This window comes from Rhinatrema bivittatum, chromosome 19 (assembly GCF_901001135.1).
Source record: "Rhinatrema bivittatum chromosome 19, aRhiBiv1.1, whole genome shotgun sequence".
NCBI classification, from domain to species: Eukaryota; Metazoa; Chordata; class Amphibia; order Gymnophiona; family Rhinatrematidae; genus Rhinatrema; species Rhinatrema bivittatum.
The window spans coordinates 24,078,330-24,094,255 of NC_042633.1; the positions used below are offsets into that span (position 1 = coordinate 24,078,330).

At 53.0% G+C, this 15,926-nt stretch overlaps 1 protein-coding gene across 9 annotated transcripts in view; it reads right to left on the bottom strand.

Annotated features, from left to right (window-relative positions):
• CCDC155 (coiled-coil domain containing 155) overlaps window positions 1-15,926 on the bottom strand; it is a 45,384-nt gene that overhangs the window by 17,419 nt on the left and 12,039 nt on the right. For 4 of the 9 annotated variants that reach the window (XR_003853610.1, XR_003853609.1, XM_029584903.1 and 1 more), the window contains exons 4-14: window positions 13,536-13,597; window positions 12,999-13,065; window positions 12,644-12,805; window positions 12,297-12,414; window positions 12,080-12,130; window positions 11,470-11,547; window positions 11,075-11,131; window positions 2,378-2,437; window positions 1,795-1,955; window positions 1,480-1,555; window positions 799-948 (exon numbers count right to left, since the gene is read on the bottom strand). Coding sequence is in view for 7 of the 9 variants with exons in the window: in XM_029584903.1 (XP_029440763.1) it covers window positions 799-948; window positions 1,480-1,555; window positions 1,795-1,955; window positions 2,378-2,437; window positions 11,075-11,131; window positions 11,470-11,547; window positions 12,080-12,130; window positions 12,297-12,414; window positions 12,644-12,805; window positions 12,999-13,065; window positions 13,536-13,597 (1,042 nt within the window). In the remaining 2 variants the exon portion in view is untranslated. The remainder of the gene's footprint in view (window positions 1-798; window positions 949-1,479; window positions 1,556-1,794; window positions 1,956-2,377; window positions 2,438-11,074; window positions 11,132-11,469; window positions 11,548-12,079; window positions 12,131-12,296; window positions 12,415-12,643; window positions 12,806-12,998; window positions 13,066-13,535; window positions 13,598-15,926) is intronic. The other 5 variants (XM_029584897.1, XM_029584901.1, XM_029584900.1 and 2 more) reach the window with 5 other exon arrangements.

The window sequence follows — 15,926 nt, forward strand, 5'->3', positions numbered from 1 at the left end:
CTGGATCTCTCCTCTCACATGCACTCGCCAGCTCTGTGGTGCCCTCCCGGGGGCCTGGATCTCTCCTCTCACATGCACTCGCCAGCTCTGTGGTGCCCTCCCGGGGGCCTGGATCTCTCCTCTCACACGCACTCGCCAGCTCTGTGGTGCCCTCCCGGGGGCCTGGATCTCTCCTCTCACACGCACTCGCCAGCTCTGTGGTGCCCTCCTGGGGGCCTGGATCTCTCCTCTCACATGCACTCTCCAGCTCTGTGGTGCCCTCCCGGGGGCCTGGATCTCTCACATGCACTCGCCAGCTCTGCGGTGCCCTCCCGGGGGCCTGGATCTCTCACACGCACTCTCCAGCTCTGTGGTGCCCTCCCGGGGGCCTGGATCTCTCACATGCACTCACCAGCTCTGTGGTGCCCTCCCGGGGGCCTGGATCTCTCACACGCACTCTCCAGCTCTGCGGTGCCCTCCCGGGGGCCTGGATCTCTCACACGCACTCTCCAGCTCTGTGGTGCCCTCCCGGGGGCCTGGATCTCTCACATGCACTCACCAGCTCTGTGGTGCCCTCCCGGGGGCCTGGATCTCTCCTCTCACACGCACTCTCCAGCTCTGTGGTGCCCTCCTGGGGGCCTGGATCTCTCCTCTCACACGCACTCTCCAGCTCTGTGGTGCCCTCCCAGGGACCCGGATCCTCTCCTCCCACTCGCCAGCTCTGTGGTGCCCTCCCGGGGGCCTGGATCTCTCCTCTCACATGCACTCGCCAGCTCTGTGGTGCCCTCCCAGGGACCCGGATCCTCTCCTCCCACTCACCAGCTCTGCGGTGCCCTCCCAGGGGCCTGCCTTGCTCATCTCTTCACACAGGCTCAGCAGTTCATCCTCCAACTTGGTGGCAATGGCACTGCTAGGCCATGGCAGCATCCCACACAGGGGACTGATCAGCTCGGCCTCCTTATCCCTGCCCTGCAGGAAGAGGCAGAGGGACGGTTATCGCAGCAGCAGCTTATGGCTTTCATTTTACATCACAGCCATGGACAGGGGAGGGAGGCCTGTGCTGAGGCCCAATCCCCTCCCACGTCTGCACTGCAGGGCTCGGTGTTGATGAACCTTGTGCGCAGCCAGCAGAAATCGAGCAGCCTCGAAGGTGGCCAAGCATTCTGGTTGTGCCACTCCCTGGCCTGCTCCCCATCCCGGCCACAGCTCACCCCCTGCTAAGAAGGAGGGGGTCAGAGGCTCTGTACAATCACCTAACCTACAGGGGGAAGACAAACCAGCTGCATCCACGTTACAAAAGGCCACGTCCCTTTTTTGTGAGATCTGGGGTGAGGCGTTGGTGCTTCCCATGCTCCCTGGCTTTGTACCTGTGGTGTTGTACTACACAGAGCCCCCCCCCCCCCCCCCTGGCGGCGCGAGTGCTTACGAAGGGTAGATCTCCCTGTGAGCCGGCTCGTACACATCGGGTGGGGGTGCCCACCAGCTGCCCGCTCCCCTCACCTGCTGGATTTCCTCTATCTCCATGCACAGCGACTGAACCGCTATCCTGATGGAGGCCGAGGCTGCCTCTGGAAACCTTCAACACAAGGAAATGTGAGACAATACCTTGTGGGGTTCTGAGGGGCGGGGGGGGGGGACTCAATATATGAGGAGCAGGAAGACAGGCTTTCTCCATCCATTGCAAGTAATAAGAGTATCCTTAGAAGGAGGAAGGGAGGAATCACCCTCACGCATCCCCTCCAGAAGGGCCCTAGAGAGAGACCTCCTTAGGCCCGCACAGACCCCCCCCCCCCCCCCATGCTGCTGTTCTCGTACATTGGGCCATTCACACATGCAGCCATGCTGTCGCTTCTCCAGCGCCCCGCTCCCATCTGAATTAGCTTCTTGTTACGGCCGGGCATGCCAACGCACGGGAGTATATCTGTGCAGGTCTGGGAGAGCTGCTTCTGTAACTGGATAATTTCGATTTTCAGCTCCTGGAGAAAGATGGGAATAAAAGGGGGGGGGGGGATTAGGGGTTTTGGTCGGCTACTGCATCGATGCCCCGCCTGAGCTCCGCTGAGTAACCCAAGGGAGATGAGCTCGCATGCTGCACAGCCTTGACTACCCCTGGGGGTGCCACGTCGGCATCTGCGCGCCCCCTAAAATAAAACAAGACGGCAGTAAGGCTGCGGCTTGTGCTTTGGATGTGCAGAGCAGAAAACGAGAGAGGAAGAGGAGACCCAGGAGAGAGAGAGGAGACCCAGGGGAGAGTTGGGAGGGTGGCCCCAGGGGACAGAGAAAGGTAAAGGGTGCCTGGGAAGGGAAGAAGGGATCCAGGAGAAAGGGGAGCTGGGTGGGGGAGAGGATATGCTCATGGAGGGGCCAGGGATGAGGTTAAGGGAATGCCTCGTATCACCTGAATCACTTCCTGGTATTCTTCCAGTGTTTCCTTCAGCTCTTCCGTCTGGCTCATGCTCTGAGGGGAAAGCAACGTACGGCGTTTACACCCCAAAGCATCTGCTCCTGGCTTAGGCATAACCCCTCTGAGCACGCGGACAGGAAACCACAAATGGGGAAACGGGCAGAATGGTTTGGTACGAAGAGGTCCAGCTCCCTGCCACACACGGGGCACCGCTGGGCTTTACAGGCCTGTGGGATACCGCGCACGGGTAGTCTATTATGGCTGGGGGCCTGCTTGTCTCCTGAGGAGATGCAAGCCTTGTCCCCTCTATGTAACTAACTCTCCCAGTGCTCCCTTCGCTTCCAGGGAGTGCAGTCAGCTGCTCTTTCTCTGGAGCCCTCAGCTTCGTCACCACCCCCAGGACAGGTATCTCCGAGAGGCCCTCGGTCTTCCTGGGACAAAGCTGGCCTCACTGTAGCAGCTCTGAGAGCTTTACACGAGCCTGAGAACTGGAAAGGAAATGGTTTCTTACCTGCTAATTTCCATTCCTGTAGTACCCCAGATCAGTCCAGACTCCTGTGTTTTGCCTCCCTGCCAGCAGAGGGAGACAGAGAACATTTCACGGATATTGTACATAACCCAGTGCGCCACCTGCAGTCCCTCAGTATTGACCTGCGCCCAAGCCAAGATGACAGCAACAACCATAAACTTCTAAGCAAACTCCCTCCCCTCCAAACGAGCTGGAAGAAGGTGAAATTGCCCAAAAAGACAACGGAAAACTCGTTTCCCAAATTTAACATAAGTGATCAGCACTGAAAACCTCCAAAAACTCCGCACTATATGCAAAGCAACAGTACAAGTGGCAGACTCTCCCCCCCCCAGTAAATGGGCAGGTGTCTGGACTGATCTGTGGTACTACAGGAACGAAAATTAACAGGTAAGAACCAATTTTCCTTTCCCTGTACGTACCCGGATCAGTCCAGACTCCCGGGATGTGTGGGACCTGCAGAGCTCCGCTCGTAGAACACTCTCACCTTAAGCACATGGAAGCGGGAGCCCCCGACATCCAAGCGGTAAGGCCTAGCACCCTGCAAATTTCATATGGAGACACCTGTTGTGACTCAGGGCAGGAAGTCGCTGAGAACATCCAGTGAGCCCCTAAACCCCCCAGCAGCGGGCGCCTTTTAGAAATGCAAGTTGACTCGATCGCTTCCTTCAGCCACCACACTATTGTAGCCTTAGATGACTTATTTCTCTTCTTTGGACCACGCCACAGTACAAAGAGGTGATCCAATCTACAAAGAGGTGATTTGATCTGCGGAAATCATAAGTGACCTTTAGATACCCCAATAACGCACGCCTCCCATCTAAGAGCCTAAGCTCCCCTGCATGAGGTGTACAGGAATCCATATCTGGAAAAGCTGGAAACGCCACTGTCTAACTAAGATGGAAAGGCAGACTACCTCAGGCAGAAAAGAGGGCACCTGCATAAAGATACCCCCGAATCAGACATCTGTAGGAAGGGATCTCGACACGACTGCACCTGGAGCTATGAAATTCTCCTGACTGAACAAATAGCCACCAAGAAAACCATGTTAAGAGTCAAGTCCTTAACCGTAGCTCTCTTTAGTGGTTCAAACACAGCCTCACACAATCCTCTAAGGACTAGATTCAGATTCCAAGATGGACAAATGTTCCGCACCTGAGGACACAAGTTCCTGTTCATACCCAGATCAGTCCAGACAAGTGGGTTTTGCCTCCCTGCCAGCAGAGGGAGACAGAGAAAGTTTCACAGACACTGTACATAACCCAGTGCGCCCCCTGCAGTCCCTCAGTATTTCTCTGTCTCCAGCAGATGGCAGAGATGCAAACCTGCAGTCTGTTACTTAATAAAAAGAAAAGTTAGTATAGAGTAGGGAAAAGAAGATCCGGAGCTCCCAGAGGTGTTGAGTACCTTTGTGGTCCATCCCTCTAGTTGAGCAGGGGGTTGGATATTCCCGGCCAGGCTCGGCCCTTGTTTCCAGGGGGAGGGAAAGCCAGGGGTCCTGGTTCCCTCGCTCCCCCTGAGGGCCTCCCGCCGAAGCCGGCCTGTGGAAGCGTCCTGGAGTCCCAGAAGCAGGAGAGTATCCTCTTCTGTCCTTCCTTGAGGGGCCGGGGAGGCTGGGTGCCTTTCAGGGATATCAGTGCGGCTATTTTTTTTTTTTCTCTTGCTGAGGCTCTATCAGCTCAGAGTCGCGAGGAGGAGAGGCTTGTGCTGTCTGTTCAGTGCCCGGACAGCGGTGGCTTTATTTTTTCTCCTCAGATTATTGTTAGTCCCGTGTGCCAGGCCGACTCCTGCTAAGAGCGGGAAATCCTGTCGGGCCTGTGTGGGGGGGGGGGGGGCATTCTCGCCTCAATGCGGCCCTTCTCTGCCCAAACTGTGTCTCTGGAGACGAGGGAGCCTCGACACAGACTCCCAGGGGCAGAGGCTGCACTCGGGCTGTAGACCCTGTGCAGGAGGCCCTGAGGGGAGGGGGCACAGAGAAGGCGGCCATTTTAGCTCTATGTGGCAGGAGCCCTGCCTTGGATGTGGAAAGCAGGGATTCCCTTCCCCCACTCTCTCCTGTGGTTCAGGGATCGGATGGGGGTGGAGAGGCGCCAGCAAGCGCAGGAAAGTACTCGGTGACTGCGGAGCAGGCGACCTGTGGTGGCTTTTCTGCGGATTTTGTTTTGCTGCTGCACGAGGCCTATCTCACCAGGCAGGAGCTGGCGAATAAGTGGCCAGCCTCTCAGCCGGTCCGGGTTGGCCTTAAGAGGCCTCGTGCTGAGGCGCCTCCGCGGAAGGGGGGGGTGTCATTTTGCGCCTGTTGGGTCTCGAGCGTTCGCTTGGTGATGATACTTCCTCCGAGGATTCCGAGAGCGCTGATCCGACGGGCGATGATCCGCAGGAACTGCAAGTGGACCAGGGCGCTGGTCAGAGCACGGATCCGGGGGGCTGGGTCACGGATACGGACGAGGTCCCTTTGACGGAAGGGGATGCTTGAGGTTATTTCGCAAGGATGAATTGCGACCGCTCATCCCTCAGGTTCTGGAGGAACTGGGGATTAAGGGTGTGACGCAGGAGGACTCCGACATGGAGAGGGTAAACCCGGTGTTGCAGGGTCTGCGTGGACCACCGAGGACGTTCTCCTTGCCGAAGCAGGTGAAGAAGCTGATTGACCGGGGGTGGTATTTCCCGGATGCCGGATTGAAGATGGCCAGGGCTATGGCCAGGTTGCACCCCCTGACCAAGAGCATCTTAGAGATGTGGAAGCTGCCGAAGGTGGATGCGGCGGTATCGACTGTGACTAAGAAGACGACCGTTCCTGGGGCAGGGTCAGCGGCTTTGAAGGATGTCTAGGATCGTAAGCTGGCGATCCTGTTGAAGAGGCTATGTGAGGTCTTGGCTCTGAGCCTGAGGGCTACAGTCTGCGCCAGCCTTATGCAGAGGGCTTGTTTGTGCTGGGTGCAGAAGGCGCAGGAGTCTGCCGGAGGTACCCCTGGGGCTGCTGGCCACGATGCTCACCTGGCCACGGGTGTGGCTTATGTGCCCGGATGCCCTTTATGATTTGCTTCGCACTTTGGCTAGGAACATGGTGTCTGTGGTGGCCATGCGAAGGCTTCTTTGGCTACGCAATTGGTCGGCGGATGTTTGGTCGCAGGTGCAACTTGCTAATCTCCCTTTAAGGGGCAGTTATTGTTTGGTGAGGACCTGGAGACGCTGATGAAGCATCTGGCAGACTCGTAAGGGGGAATAGGTTGCCCGAGGATAAGAAGGGCACTAAAAAGACCTTTCCGTCTCGCTCTCGCTTCCGTGAGATGAGGAGATTTCGTGCCAGCAGAAGTTCGTCCCGTTTTTCACAGAAGCAGGGTTCAGGACGGCAGCAGTCCTTTTGGGGGACCCATAGAACGGCCAGAGAGGGTTCCGGACAGGGGTCTGGAGGTGCCAAGCCCGCCCACTGAAAACAGGCTGGTCCACTCCTCCCTCATGGCTGTCGGAGGAAGGTTGTCCCAGTTTTACGAGGAATGGATCAGAATTACCTCGGATCAGTGGGTGCTGGAAGTAATAAGAGACGGCTATGCGTTAGAATTTTCTCAACCCCTCAAGGAGGCCTTCGTAATGTCCTGTTGCGCTTCGCCCACCAAGCGAGCGGCAGTATGGGATACTCTGCTATGCCTGCAGCGATTAGAAGTCATTCTCCCAGTGCCGCTCGAGGGAGTATGGTCAGGGGAAGGTATTCTGTGTACTTCGTGGTTCCCAAGAAGGAGAGCTCATTTCGGCCCATTCTGGATCTGCAAAGGGTCAATGCGACATTGCGGGTCCCACGTTTTCGGATGGAGACGTAAACAGTGATTGCAGTGGTGCGCAAGGGGGAGTTCCTGGCCTCTCTCGATCTGACAGAGGCATATCTCCATATGCCCATCAGGGCAGATCATCAGAGATTTCTGCGATTCACGCCGAGAACGTTCACAAAGGTGATGGTGGTAGTAGTGGTGGTGGCCCTCAGAAGAGAGGGGATACTGGTTCATCCTTTTCTCGATGATTGGCTCATTCGGGCGAAATTGGAAGTGGAGTGCTTTGCCTCCATTCGGTGCGTGACGGAGAGCCTGGAGTCCCTAGACTGGGTGATAAACCGAGCAAAGAGTCAGCTGGTCCCATCTCAGTCCTTGGACTATCTGGGTGCGAGATTTAACACTCTGCTGGGCAAGGTGTACCTCACCCTGGAAAGGATTCTCAAGTTGCAGTCGCAAGTGAATCATCTTAAGGAACCTGATTTTGATTTTGATTATTTGTAGGCTCTGGGGTCCATGGCTTCTAAGCTAGATCTGGTGACATGGGCTTTTGTGCACATGCGTCCCTTACAGAAAGCTCTTCTATCCCATTGGAATCTGATGTTGGAGGAGATTCAAGTGCCGTTACCACTCCAGGAACAGGCCAAGTCCAGTCTCTTGTGGCTATCGCGGTCAAGTTTGGAGAAGGGAGTGGATCTGGAGGTTCCGGACTGGGTGGTAGTGATCACGGATGCCAGTCTCAGCGGTTGGGGAGCGGTGTGTCAAGGATCAGCGGCCCAAGAGCATTGCTTCCCGGTGGAAGCGTCCTGGTCAAATCAACTATTTGCTTAAGCCATGTGGAGGGTCTGCTGCGTCAGGACCCATCTTGTTGGAACAGGTGGATCGCTTCTGTTTGGCGGCTTGGCTTTTGAAAGGTGATGTTTCTGTCTGAATTGGTATTCTGAGTCGGTGATTTCTACTCTGCTTCAGGCTAGGAGATCCTCCACTTCTTTGGCATATATCAGAGTTTGGAGAGTGTTTGAGGCCTGGTGTGGTGCCCATGACACTCATCCCTTGCAGGCAAATGTGGCCCAAGTTTTGGCCTTTTTGCAGGAGGGGCTATCGAAAGGTTTGGCCTATAGTTCTTTCCGAGTCCAGGTGGCAGCCTTAGGTTGTTTTAGAGGAAGGCTACAGGGAAGACTTTTAGCTTTGCCTCCGGATGTAGTGTGTTTTGTGAAAGGAGCAAAGCATTTGTACCCTCCAGTTCGTAGACTTTGTCCATCCTGGAATCTCAATTTGGTTCTGCGAGTCTTGTGTGACCCTCCTTTCGAGCCTTTATGCAGGGCTTCTTTGAAGGATCTTATCCTGAAGGCAGTGTTTCTAGTGGCGATTTGCTTGGTGAGATGGATTTCTGAGTTCCAAGCCTTATCCTTCAGGGAGCCATTTTTGCGGATTTCCAAAGATGGGATCTCGTTGTGGATGGTTCCTTCCTTTTTGCCCAAGGTGGTGTCAGCCTTTCATCTTAGCCAGACTGTGGAGTTGCTGGAGTTTTTGCATTTGACACCCGATTCTCCCCAAGCAAGGGAGCTTCATCTTTTGGATGTGCGTCAGGTTCTCCTAAGATATCTCAAGGTGACTAATGAATTTCGGACTTCTGACCACCTTTCTGTGTTATTCAGTTGACCAAGGAAGGGTAGTAAGGCGACTAAGAGTACGATTTCTCATTGGCTGAAGGAGGCGATTGTTTCAGCCTATATTTGTAAAGGTCGGACGATCCCTGAAGGTTTGCGGGCGCAATCCACCAGGGCTCAGGGAGCCTCCTAGGCGGAGTATTAGTTGGTGTCGCCACAGGAGATTTGTCTGGCAGCAACTTGGTCCTCTTAGCACACTTTCACTAAACATTACCGATTGGATGTTAGGGCCCCAGAGGAAGGGTGCCTATGGGGAAAGTGTACTGCGTGCAGGTCTTTCAGGATCCCACCCAGTGTAATGGGGCTTGGGTACAACCCACTTGTCTGGACTGATCTGGGTATGAACAAGAAAGGAAAATTGGTTCTTGCCTGTTAATTTTCATTCCTGGAATACCACAGATCAGTCCAGACTCCTGGCCCATTCTGATTATGATTCATTTTTAGAACAACCTCTCCTGATTCTGGATGCTTCTGGTGATGCAGAATTTATTTTTGTTCTGCAGAAGATAATTGTATATAGTTCTTGCAGTTTTGAGATTTAAAAACATTTTCTTTCCTGACCATAGTTTAGAGGTCACTTTTGGTTGGGAGTTCCAACTTGTTCCCCAGCTCTTTTCAAGGAAGAGATCATGGTGGTTTGGAGTTACACATCTTGGCTTGGGTACAGGTCAATACTGAGGGACTGCAGGTGGCACTCTCGGTTAATTAGCAGTGCCTCAAAATGTTTTGTTCTCTGACTCCATCTGCTGGTAGGGATGCATAAATCCACTCATCTGGACTGATCTGTGGTATTCCAGGAATGAAAGTTAGCAGGTAAAAACCAATTTTCCTTTCTTAACTCCCTGAAGGAACCACAGAACATCCAGATGAAAGGACAGAGGATACCCTTGCACCTTACCCCAGAGATAACCCAATGTTGCTAGCAGAGAGTTAAAGGCCAGTCCCTTGACAAGAACCTTTCTGTAGAAAAGCCAAAATATGCAACACCATAGCCTGAACAGACTGAGGCTGCACTCCGTCAACAGCAGACCAGGACTCGACGATCCTCCAAATTCGCACGTACGTCAAGGATGTAGAAGGTGGAAATAAGCGCTTCAGAATATCCTCTCCATCTCAGTTGTCTCCTCTCAGAAGCAAAGCCGCGAGGCAGAAGTGATCCGCCTGACCCAAAAATATTGGACCCTGGTAGAAAACAGTTGACCGATGTCTGAACCTCAGGGAACCGTCTATGGCCAATTTGATCACATCTGGAAAGCATGCTCGATGTGGCCACTTTGGAGCTACCCGGATCACGTTGCCTGGATGTTTCTCTATCCGCCGTAATCCCTCGTCCACCAGAGGCCACGGGAGGGAAGACAAAGAAGAATCCCTCGAGTCCACGCCAGCACCAGAGCTCCGATTCCTTCCATACTGTGTTCTATTCAGCAGCTGTAAAACCACAATGCTTTGGTGTTCTCTTTGGTCTGGATATCCCCATCTTCCGTGAATGAGCCACATCACTGCCTCCAACAGCACCCATTCCCTGGGGTCTAGCTTTCTCTGACTGATAAAATCTGCCTGAACGTAGTTCACTCTGGCGATATGAGACACTGCCAGCCCGTCCAAGTGCTGTTCTGCCCAGAGAATCAACTACCGGGCCTCTTGAGCCACTGCCTGATTCTTGGTTCCATCTTGGATGGTTGATGTAGTGCACCTTCTTCACATTGTCTGATAGGATCCGCACTGGAAGGCCGCGTAATCTTGGCAGACAGGCAAGCAACGTGAAATGCACCGCTCTTGTCTTTAACCGATTGATAGGCCATGAGGCCTCCTGTTTCAACCACTGGCCCTGCGCCAACTGATTTTGCCACTCTGCCCTCCTCTCAAGTACCTGTGCAAATACGCGCTCAAGTTTAGGTTGCAGACGTACATGCTGAAATCTAGGCTGTGGCCTTACGCGCACAGGTCCCAGACATGCAACCGCCACACGGTGAGAATGCGCGCACACACCTACGCACATGAGAAAAGAACCGCTGCAGCAGCCTACCACACGGCTAAGTAAAGTTTGCCTGCACCTTCAGCACATTTAGGCCTGGATCCATTTAACATCCAGTAACGAAAATCATCGGCCTGAAGAGCTTCTCAACAGCTCAGGCCTCTTGACTGGCCAAGAATCCATGGAGACTGGGACCAAGAGCCAGCATCCCGCTACACACGCTTTGCGCATAAGCAAATTAAAACTGTTAGAAGACCTCTACCAGAACCAGAGACTCCTCCAAATTAAAAAAGGGACCAACTAAAAGAAAACAGCTGCCCTGAGCCTGTAGCTGCCTCAGCATCCACGTGAAGGGGAGGGATCTGGACCACCAGATTTACCCTCCACGGAAGAAAGGAGCGAGCATACAAAAGGATCACCAACCCCCCCAGCTCGTCCACCTCGACCAGACAGTGAAGGACCCACTAGGACCCAAAAACCCCCTGGGAGGAAGGCTCATAAATCCAAAAGTCTCCTGACTGCAGAACTGCAGGTTTTGCACAGTCTACCATCTTGCTGGAGACAGAGAAATACTGAGGGGACTGCAGGTTGCGCACTGGGTTATGTTACAGTGTCAGTGAAACTTTCTCTGTCGCCATCTGCTGGTAGGGAGGCAAAACCCAGGATTCTGGACTGATCTGGGTATGTACAGGGAAACCTCTTTCCCAAGGCTGAAACACTGGTTGCTGTCTAGCTGCCAGCCCCTGGGGTGCTCACCTGCCCGAGAAGGCCATCTTTGTGGGTGAGGAGGCTCTCGCAGTCACTGAGCTGGTGCTAGGGAAGAGAGAGAAGAGTCAGCCAGTCCTCGCTGGTGCCTCAGATCCTACTCCGATATTGTTCGAACAGATCAGGACGATAGAATGCCTCAATGCCAGGTGCTTAATTTTGCTGACAGAATGTCTTGTGCTTATTGAGCCTGTGTAAAGCTAAGGAGTTCATAGCCGTGAGGCAGGTAAATAAATCAAAAGCCCAAAGGCATTCCAGCTTTGGAAGAGTGGGTTCGTTTCCACACCAGCAGATCGTTTTCGGCTTTTTTTTTTTTTTTTTTCCTTCCCGCCTGAGAGAGAGAGTTCTGCAGGAAGAGGCGGGCGCAGAGGACAGGGGGCCCGTACCTGCAGCTCCACGGTTTCCGCAGCCAGCTCGTCGAGCTTACCCCTCGTCCACTCTCTCTCCGCCAGCAGCTTCTCGTTCTGGAAAACAGCCGCAGCCTCGGCATTACGTTGGGCATGCAACAAGGGGGACCTCCAGCCGGCCAACGTCCCCCCCACCCAGACAACTGAGGATGGCCTAACCGAATCCAATCTCAGCACCCCCAGCATGGGGGGATCAGCATATGGCAAGGCCCCGTCACACCCCCCCCCCCCCCCCCCCTGTGGAACAGGATGACGGATGCAAAGCGTTCTGTCTGCTTGAACTAATGGGCTGGGAGATCGAACATAAAATCCAGGAAGGCACATGGTGCAATTTTGTAAAGGAAAGTTTCCATAGGTGAGCTCCCCTCTCTCCTCCAAGGAGGACGTGAGCTGGGCAATTTTGACTTTGGGGACAGGTTCGGCATAGGGCTTTAATTCGCACAGTCTGACCCTTAAGTAAGCCACTGGCACTTTTTATGAGCCCGCTCAAAGGCACCCCAGGATCCCTTCTCCAGCTGCCAGCAAGCGATGAGCCCATTCCCCTCCCACAGCCCCCCCTCCCTCTGCCAGAAGGCCTGTCGGATCTCACCTCCTCCTGCAGATTATGCGCCTGGCTACTAAGGCACTGCTGCGCCTTCTCCTGCCGAGAAACACAGAAGGCTGGTTTTACCTCAGGAAGGGGACTTGGGGGAGCTTCTCATTGGCGGGTTAAGAATGCTGGGCGAAACAGAGCAGATTACATAACGTGAGGACGTGACCCTTCCAACGCCAAAGGCCCCCCCTGCTTTTGTATCCAGTGAACCTACCAGCAGCCGACTCTGAGCCTGAAGCTGGCAGTTCTCCTCCTCCAGGGTCTTCACCACCGTCTTCAGCTCTTCCAGCTCGCTGGCTGTAGACTTGGCATGCTGCAGTGCCTGCTGGGAACTGCAGAGGAAAGAAGGGGGGGGGGGGAGCACTGAAATTGTGAGGGGGAACCTGCTACTGCCCCCTCCTCTGTCCTCCCGAATCTCTTGGGCGCTGAACGCAGACCTTTCCAATACTTGCCCACACGGGAACCATCCTGGCGATCCCAGTACCCTTCCACTAATGGTGGCACCTCAGACAGAGGGAAACCCCCCCCCCCCCTCTCTCGCCAGCCTCCCCGGGGCCTCACATGCGCAGCTTGCTCCTCAGGTGGCCGATCTCCTCGGTGACGCGGGCACTGGCCTCCTCTGACACTTCGACGCTTCGTTGCAGCTTGGCGTTTTCGGTCACCAGCTTTCTGTTGGCATGCTCCAAGTCTTTAATCCGGCTCATGAGGTCCACGGCCTCCCCTCTGAAAGACACCCCCCCAACCTCCCCCCGAAAACCAGGGAGAAAAGGGAGGTAGATGATGGGAAGAGCTGTGGAAGGAAAGCTGTGGGCGGGAGAGATGTGAATCGGGAACCAGAATCGGTTCGGATTCCAGTTCCGATTCACATCTCTAGTGGGCGGTGGGGAGAGACAGGAAGGCCGAGGGTGGTACTTACAAGCTGAATTTCGGAATATCGCCGCCGTAGCCCTCCAGCTGCGCAGGACCAGAAACCGACCCATTCCCTACAAAAGAGAAACGGGGATGGCCAGAATCTTCCCCTATGCCTTATTGTATAACAAGGAGCAGTCAAACGGGGCCTTAGGGTTTTCTCTAAGAAGCCTCTCGTTGTAACAAGACAGGGGGCGAGGAAAGACAAATCAGCACAGAATGCACCATTCAAGCCTTATGCCAGCGTGCCCCAAAGTGCTTCTTGGCCTCACTGTGTTTCCAGAGCAGTTATAATTGTGGGGTTTTTTTTGGACTGTTTCATGTCTGTGTTTTGTTTTGTTTTTTTTAAGTAATTCAAGCCAGAGTGTACTCGGTGACCCGCCGGTGTGCAGTCCTCTGAAGACACGCAGACACTGCTGATTAATACACAACAGCAGCCCTGGCTCTTCTTGCTTAATTAGCCTCTGGGGAAGTCAGAGGACGGATGACTAGTGTTAACGAGACACAGCCCGCCTTGGCTCCTTGTAACGGTACAGGACCTTACCAGGCCGCGGCAGTCCAGCGTTTTCCGTGACGCCGTCTCTGTCCTTTGCCCCCTCGTAGGCCCTGGATAAAGCAGAGATGAGCCTTGATCATGCTGGCGTTCGGCCGGGATGCGTAAGCACCCCCCCCCCCCCCCCCGTCCTTGGTGCTTCTCACCCTTGGGCACCCATGGGAGCAGCTGGCCTGGGTGTACATCTCAAGTAGAAAGCCCAGAACGGCATTGTGTGCAGGGGAAAGCCTTCCCAAATTAGTTTTGTTTTAAACTGAATATTTTCTGGGGGCTCTGCTCTCGCAGTCACAGTGCTCTTGCGAAAGGGGGGGGGGGGGTTATCACGTCAGTAAGGCTGAGCAGAAATCAACACTTCCAGGAATTTCAGCCCTTCTTTGCATTCCAAATTTACAACTTGATTAAACTATTTCATCAAAATACAGAAAACAAAGGGAAATCAGTTTGTGAATTTTTTTTTGGGGGGGGGAGGGGTTCCAGACTCCCTGTTCTCCCACCCCCTTCTCCCCCCACCAGAAAGGAAAATTGGTTCTTACCTGCTAATTTTTGTTCAGTCCAGACCAGTGGGTTTATGCCTCCCTACCAGCAGATGGAGACAGAGAGCAAAACCTTGAGGCATTGCTGCATAACTGAGAGTGCCACAGTATTGACTTGTACCCAAGCCAATGTGTAGCCAAAATTGATCCCTCAACCAGGGCAAACAGTTAACTCAGGGTTGGAGCCCTCCTTAACTGGAGCCCCCCACTTCCTCGCAAGGACCAATAACCGCTTAACCTATTTACTATTTGCAGATACACTCTGAGAATATAAACAGGAAATTCAGTCTTTCGGCATCGAAGGGGTGGGTCTCTGGACTGATCTGTGGTATTCCGGGAACGAAAATCAGAAGGTAAGAGCCAATTTTCCTTTCCTGTTCATACCCAGATCAGTCCAGACTCCTGGGATGTACCAAAGCTTCCCTACATTGGGCGCCCAAACATCCAAACGGTAATGTCTGGTGAAAGTACAGAGCGAAGACCAAATTGTGGCTCTGCATATCTCCTGAGGCGAAACTAACTGACACTCCGCCCAGGAGGCAGCTTGTGCTCTTGTAGAAGGTGCACGCAGACCTGACGGCGCTTCTCCACATCTGCAAATATAAGCTGAACAAATGGTCTCTTTTAGCCAACATGAAATCGTGGCTCCTTTCTTTGCTCCACCGAACAACACAAAGAGATGATCCAATCGTCGAAAACTGTTAGTGACTTTGAGATACCATAACAGAACCCGGTGTACATCCAAAAGATGAAGTTCCTTAGACCGCGGCGAATCCCGAGACCACTCTGGAAAGGCCGGCAGCTCAACAGTCTTATTAACTTTGGTAAGAAGGATGGAATTGTACGCAGCGAAACCCCCATGATTGGAAATACGCAGTAATGGATTTCTGCAGGATAAAGCCTGTAGGTCCGTAATCCGTCTGGCCAAACAAATGGCCACCAAAAACACTGTCTTCAAGGTGAGGTCCTTTAGCGAAGCTCCTCGCATGGGCTTAAACAGAGGCCCATAGAGCACTTTCAGACCCAAATTAAGACTCCAATCCGGGCAGACCTTATGCACTGCAGGACGCAAATGCTTAACGCCCTTCAGAAAACGAATGAGAGGGTGAGAAGCCAAGGCGCTCCCTGCATCTTGCCCCTAAGGCAACCCAAGGCTGACACCTGCATGCGAAGCGAGTTATAGGCCAAGCCGTTTGATAACCCCTGTTGCAAAAAGGCCAAAATGTGAGGAATGTCCACACCTAGCAGATCCAACCGCTGCTCCAAACACCAAGACTCAAAAACCTCCCTCAAAAATCTAGAAAACTCAATTAGACCTTTGAATCTAAGAGCTATTAATTTTCCTATTATAAAACAAATAAATCCAATGGAATTATTTAAGAATTACATTACACAAGTTCTAAATATTCCTGAAAAATGTTTACCTGTTATTATAAGACTTTTCATGTGGGTAATTGAAAAAGTGGACAAGAGCAATTTCAATCAGCTCAACAAGGAGAGGGAGCAGAATATAAGAATGTAGAGGAAGATAATTCCTTAAACATCTCTGATTTGTTACAAAAGTCCCATGAGGACCTTGAAGTTAAAAATAGAGGTATACTTTTGATTCAATTTGCGCTTTCAACAGATAAAGACAATGTAATGAAATTCTTTTTCCGTAATAGACAGAAATTGTTTTATGGTCAAAGAATTTGGATTTTCCATGATTTAGTAAAACGTACGCAGCTACGCAGGAAGAAATTCCTGCAATTGAGACAAGAAGTAATAGATATGGGTTGGTTTTTTTTTCCTTTTGAAGTACCCCTGCAGATGTGTTATAAAATTGGAGGGGAAAAATTTTCAATATGTA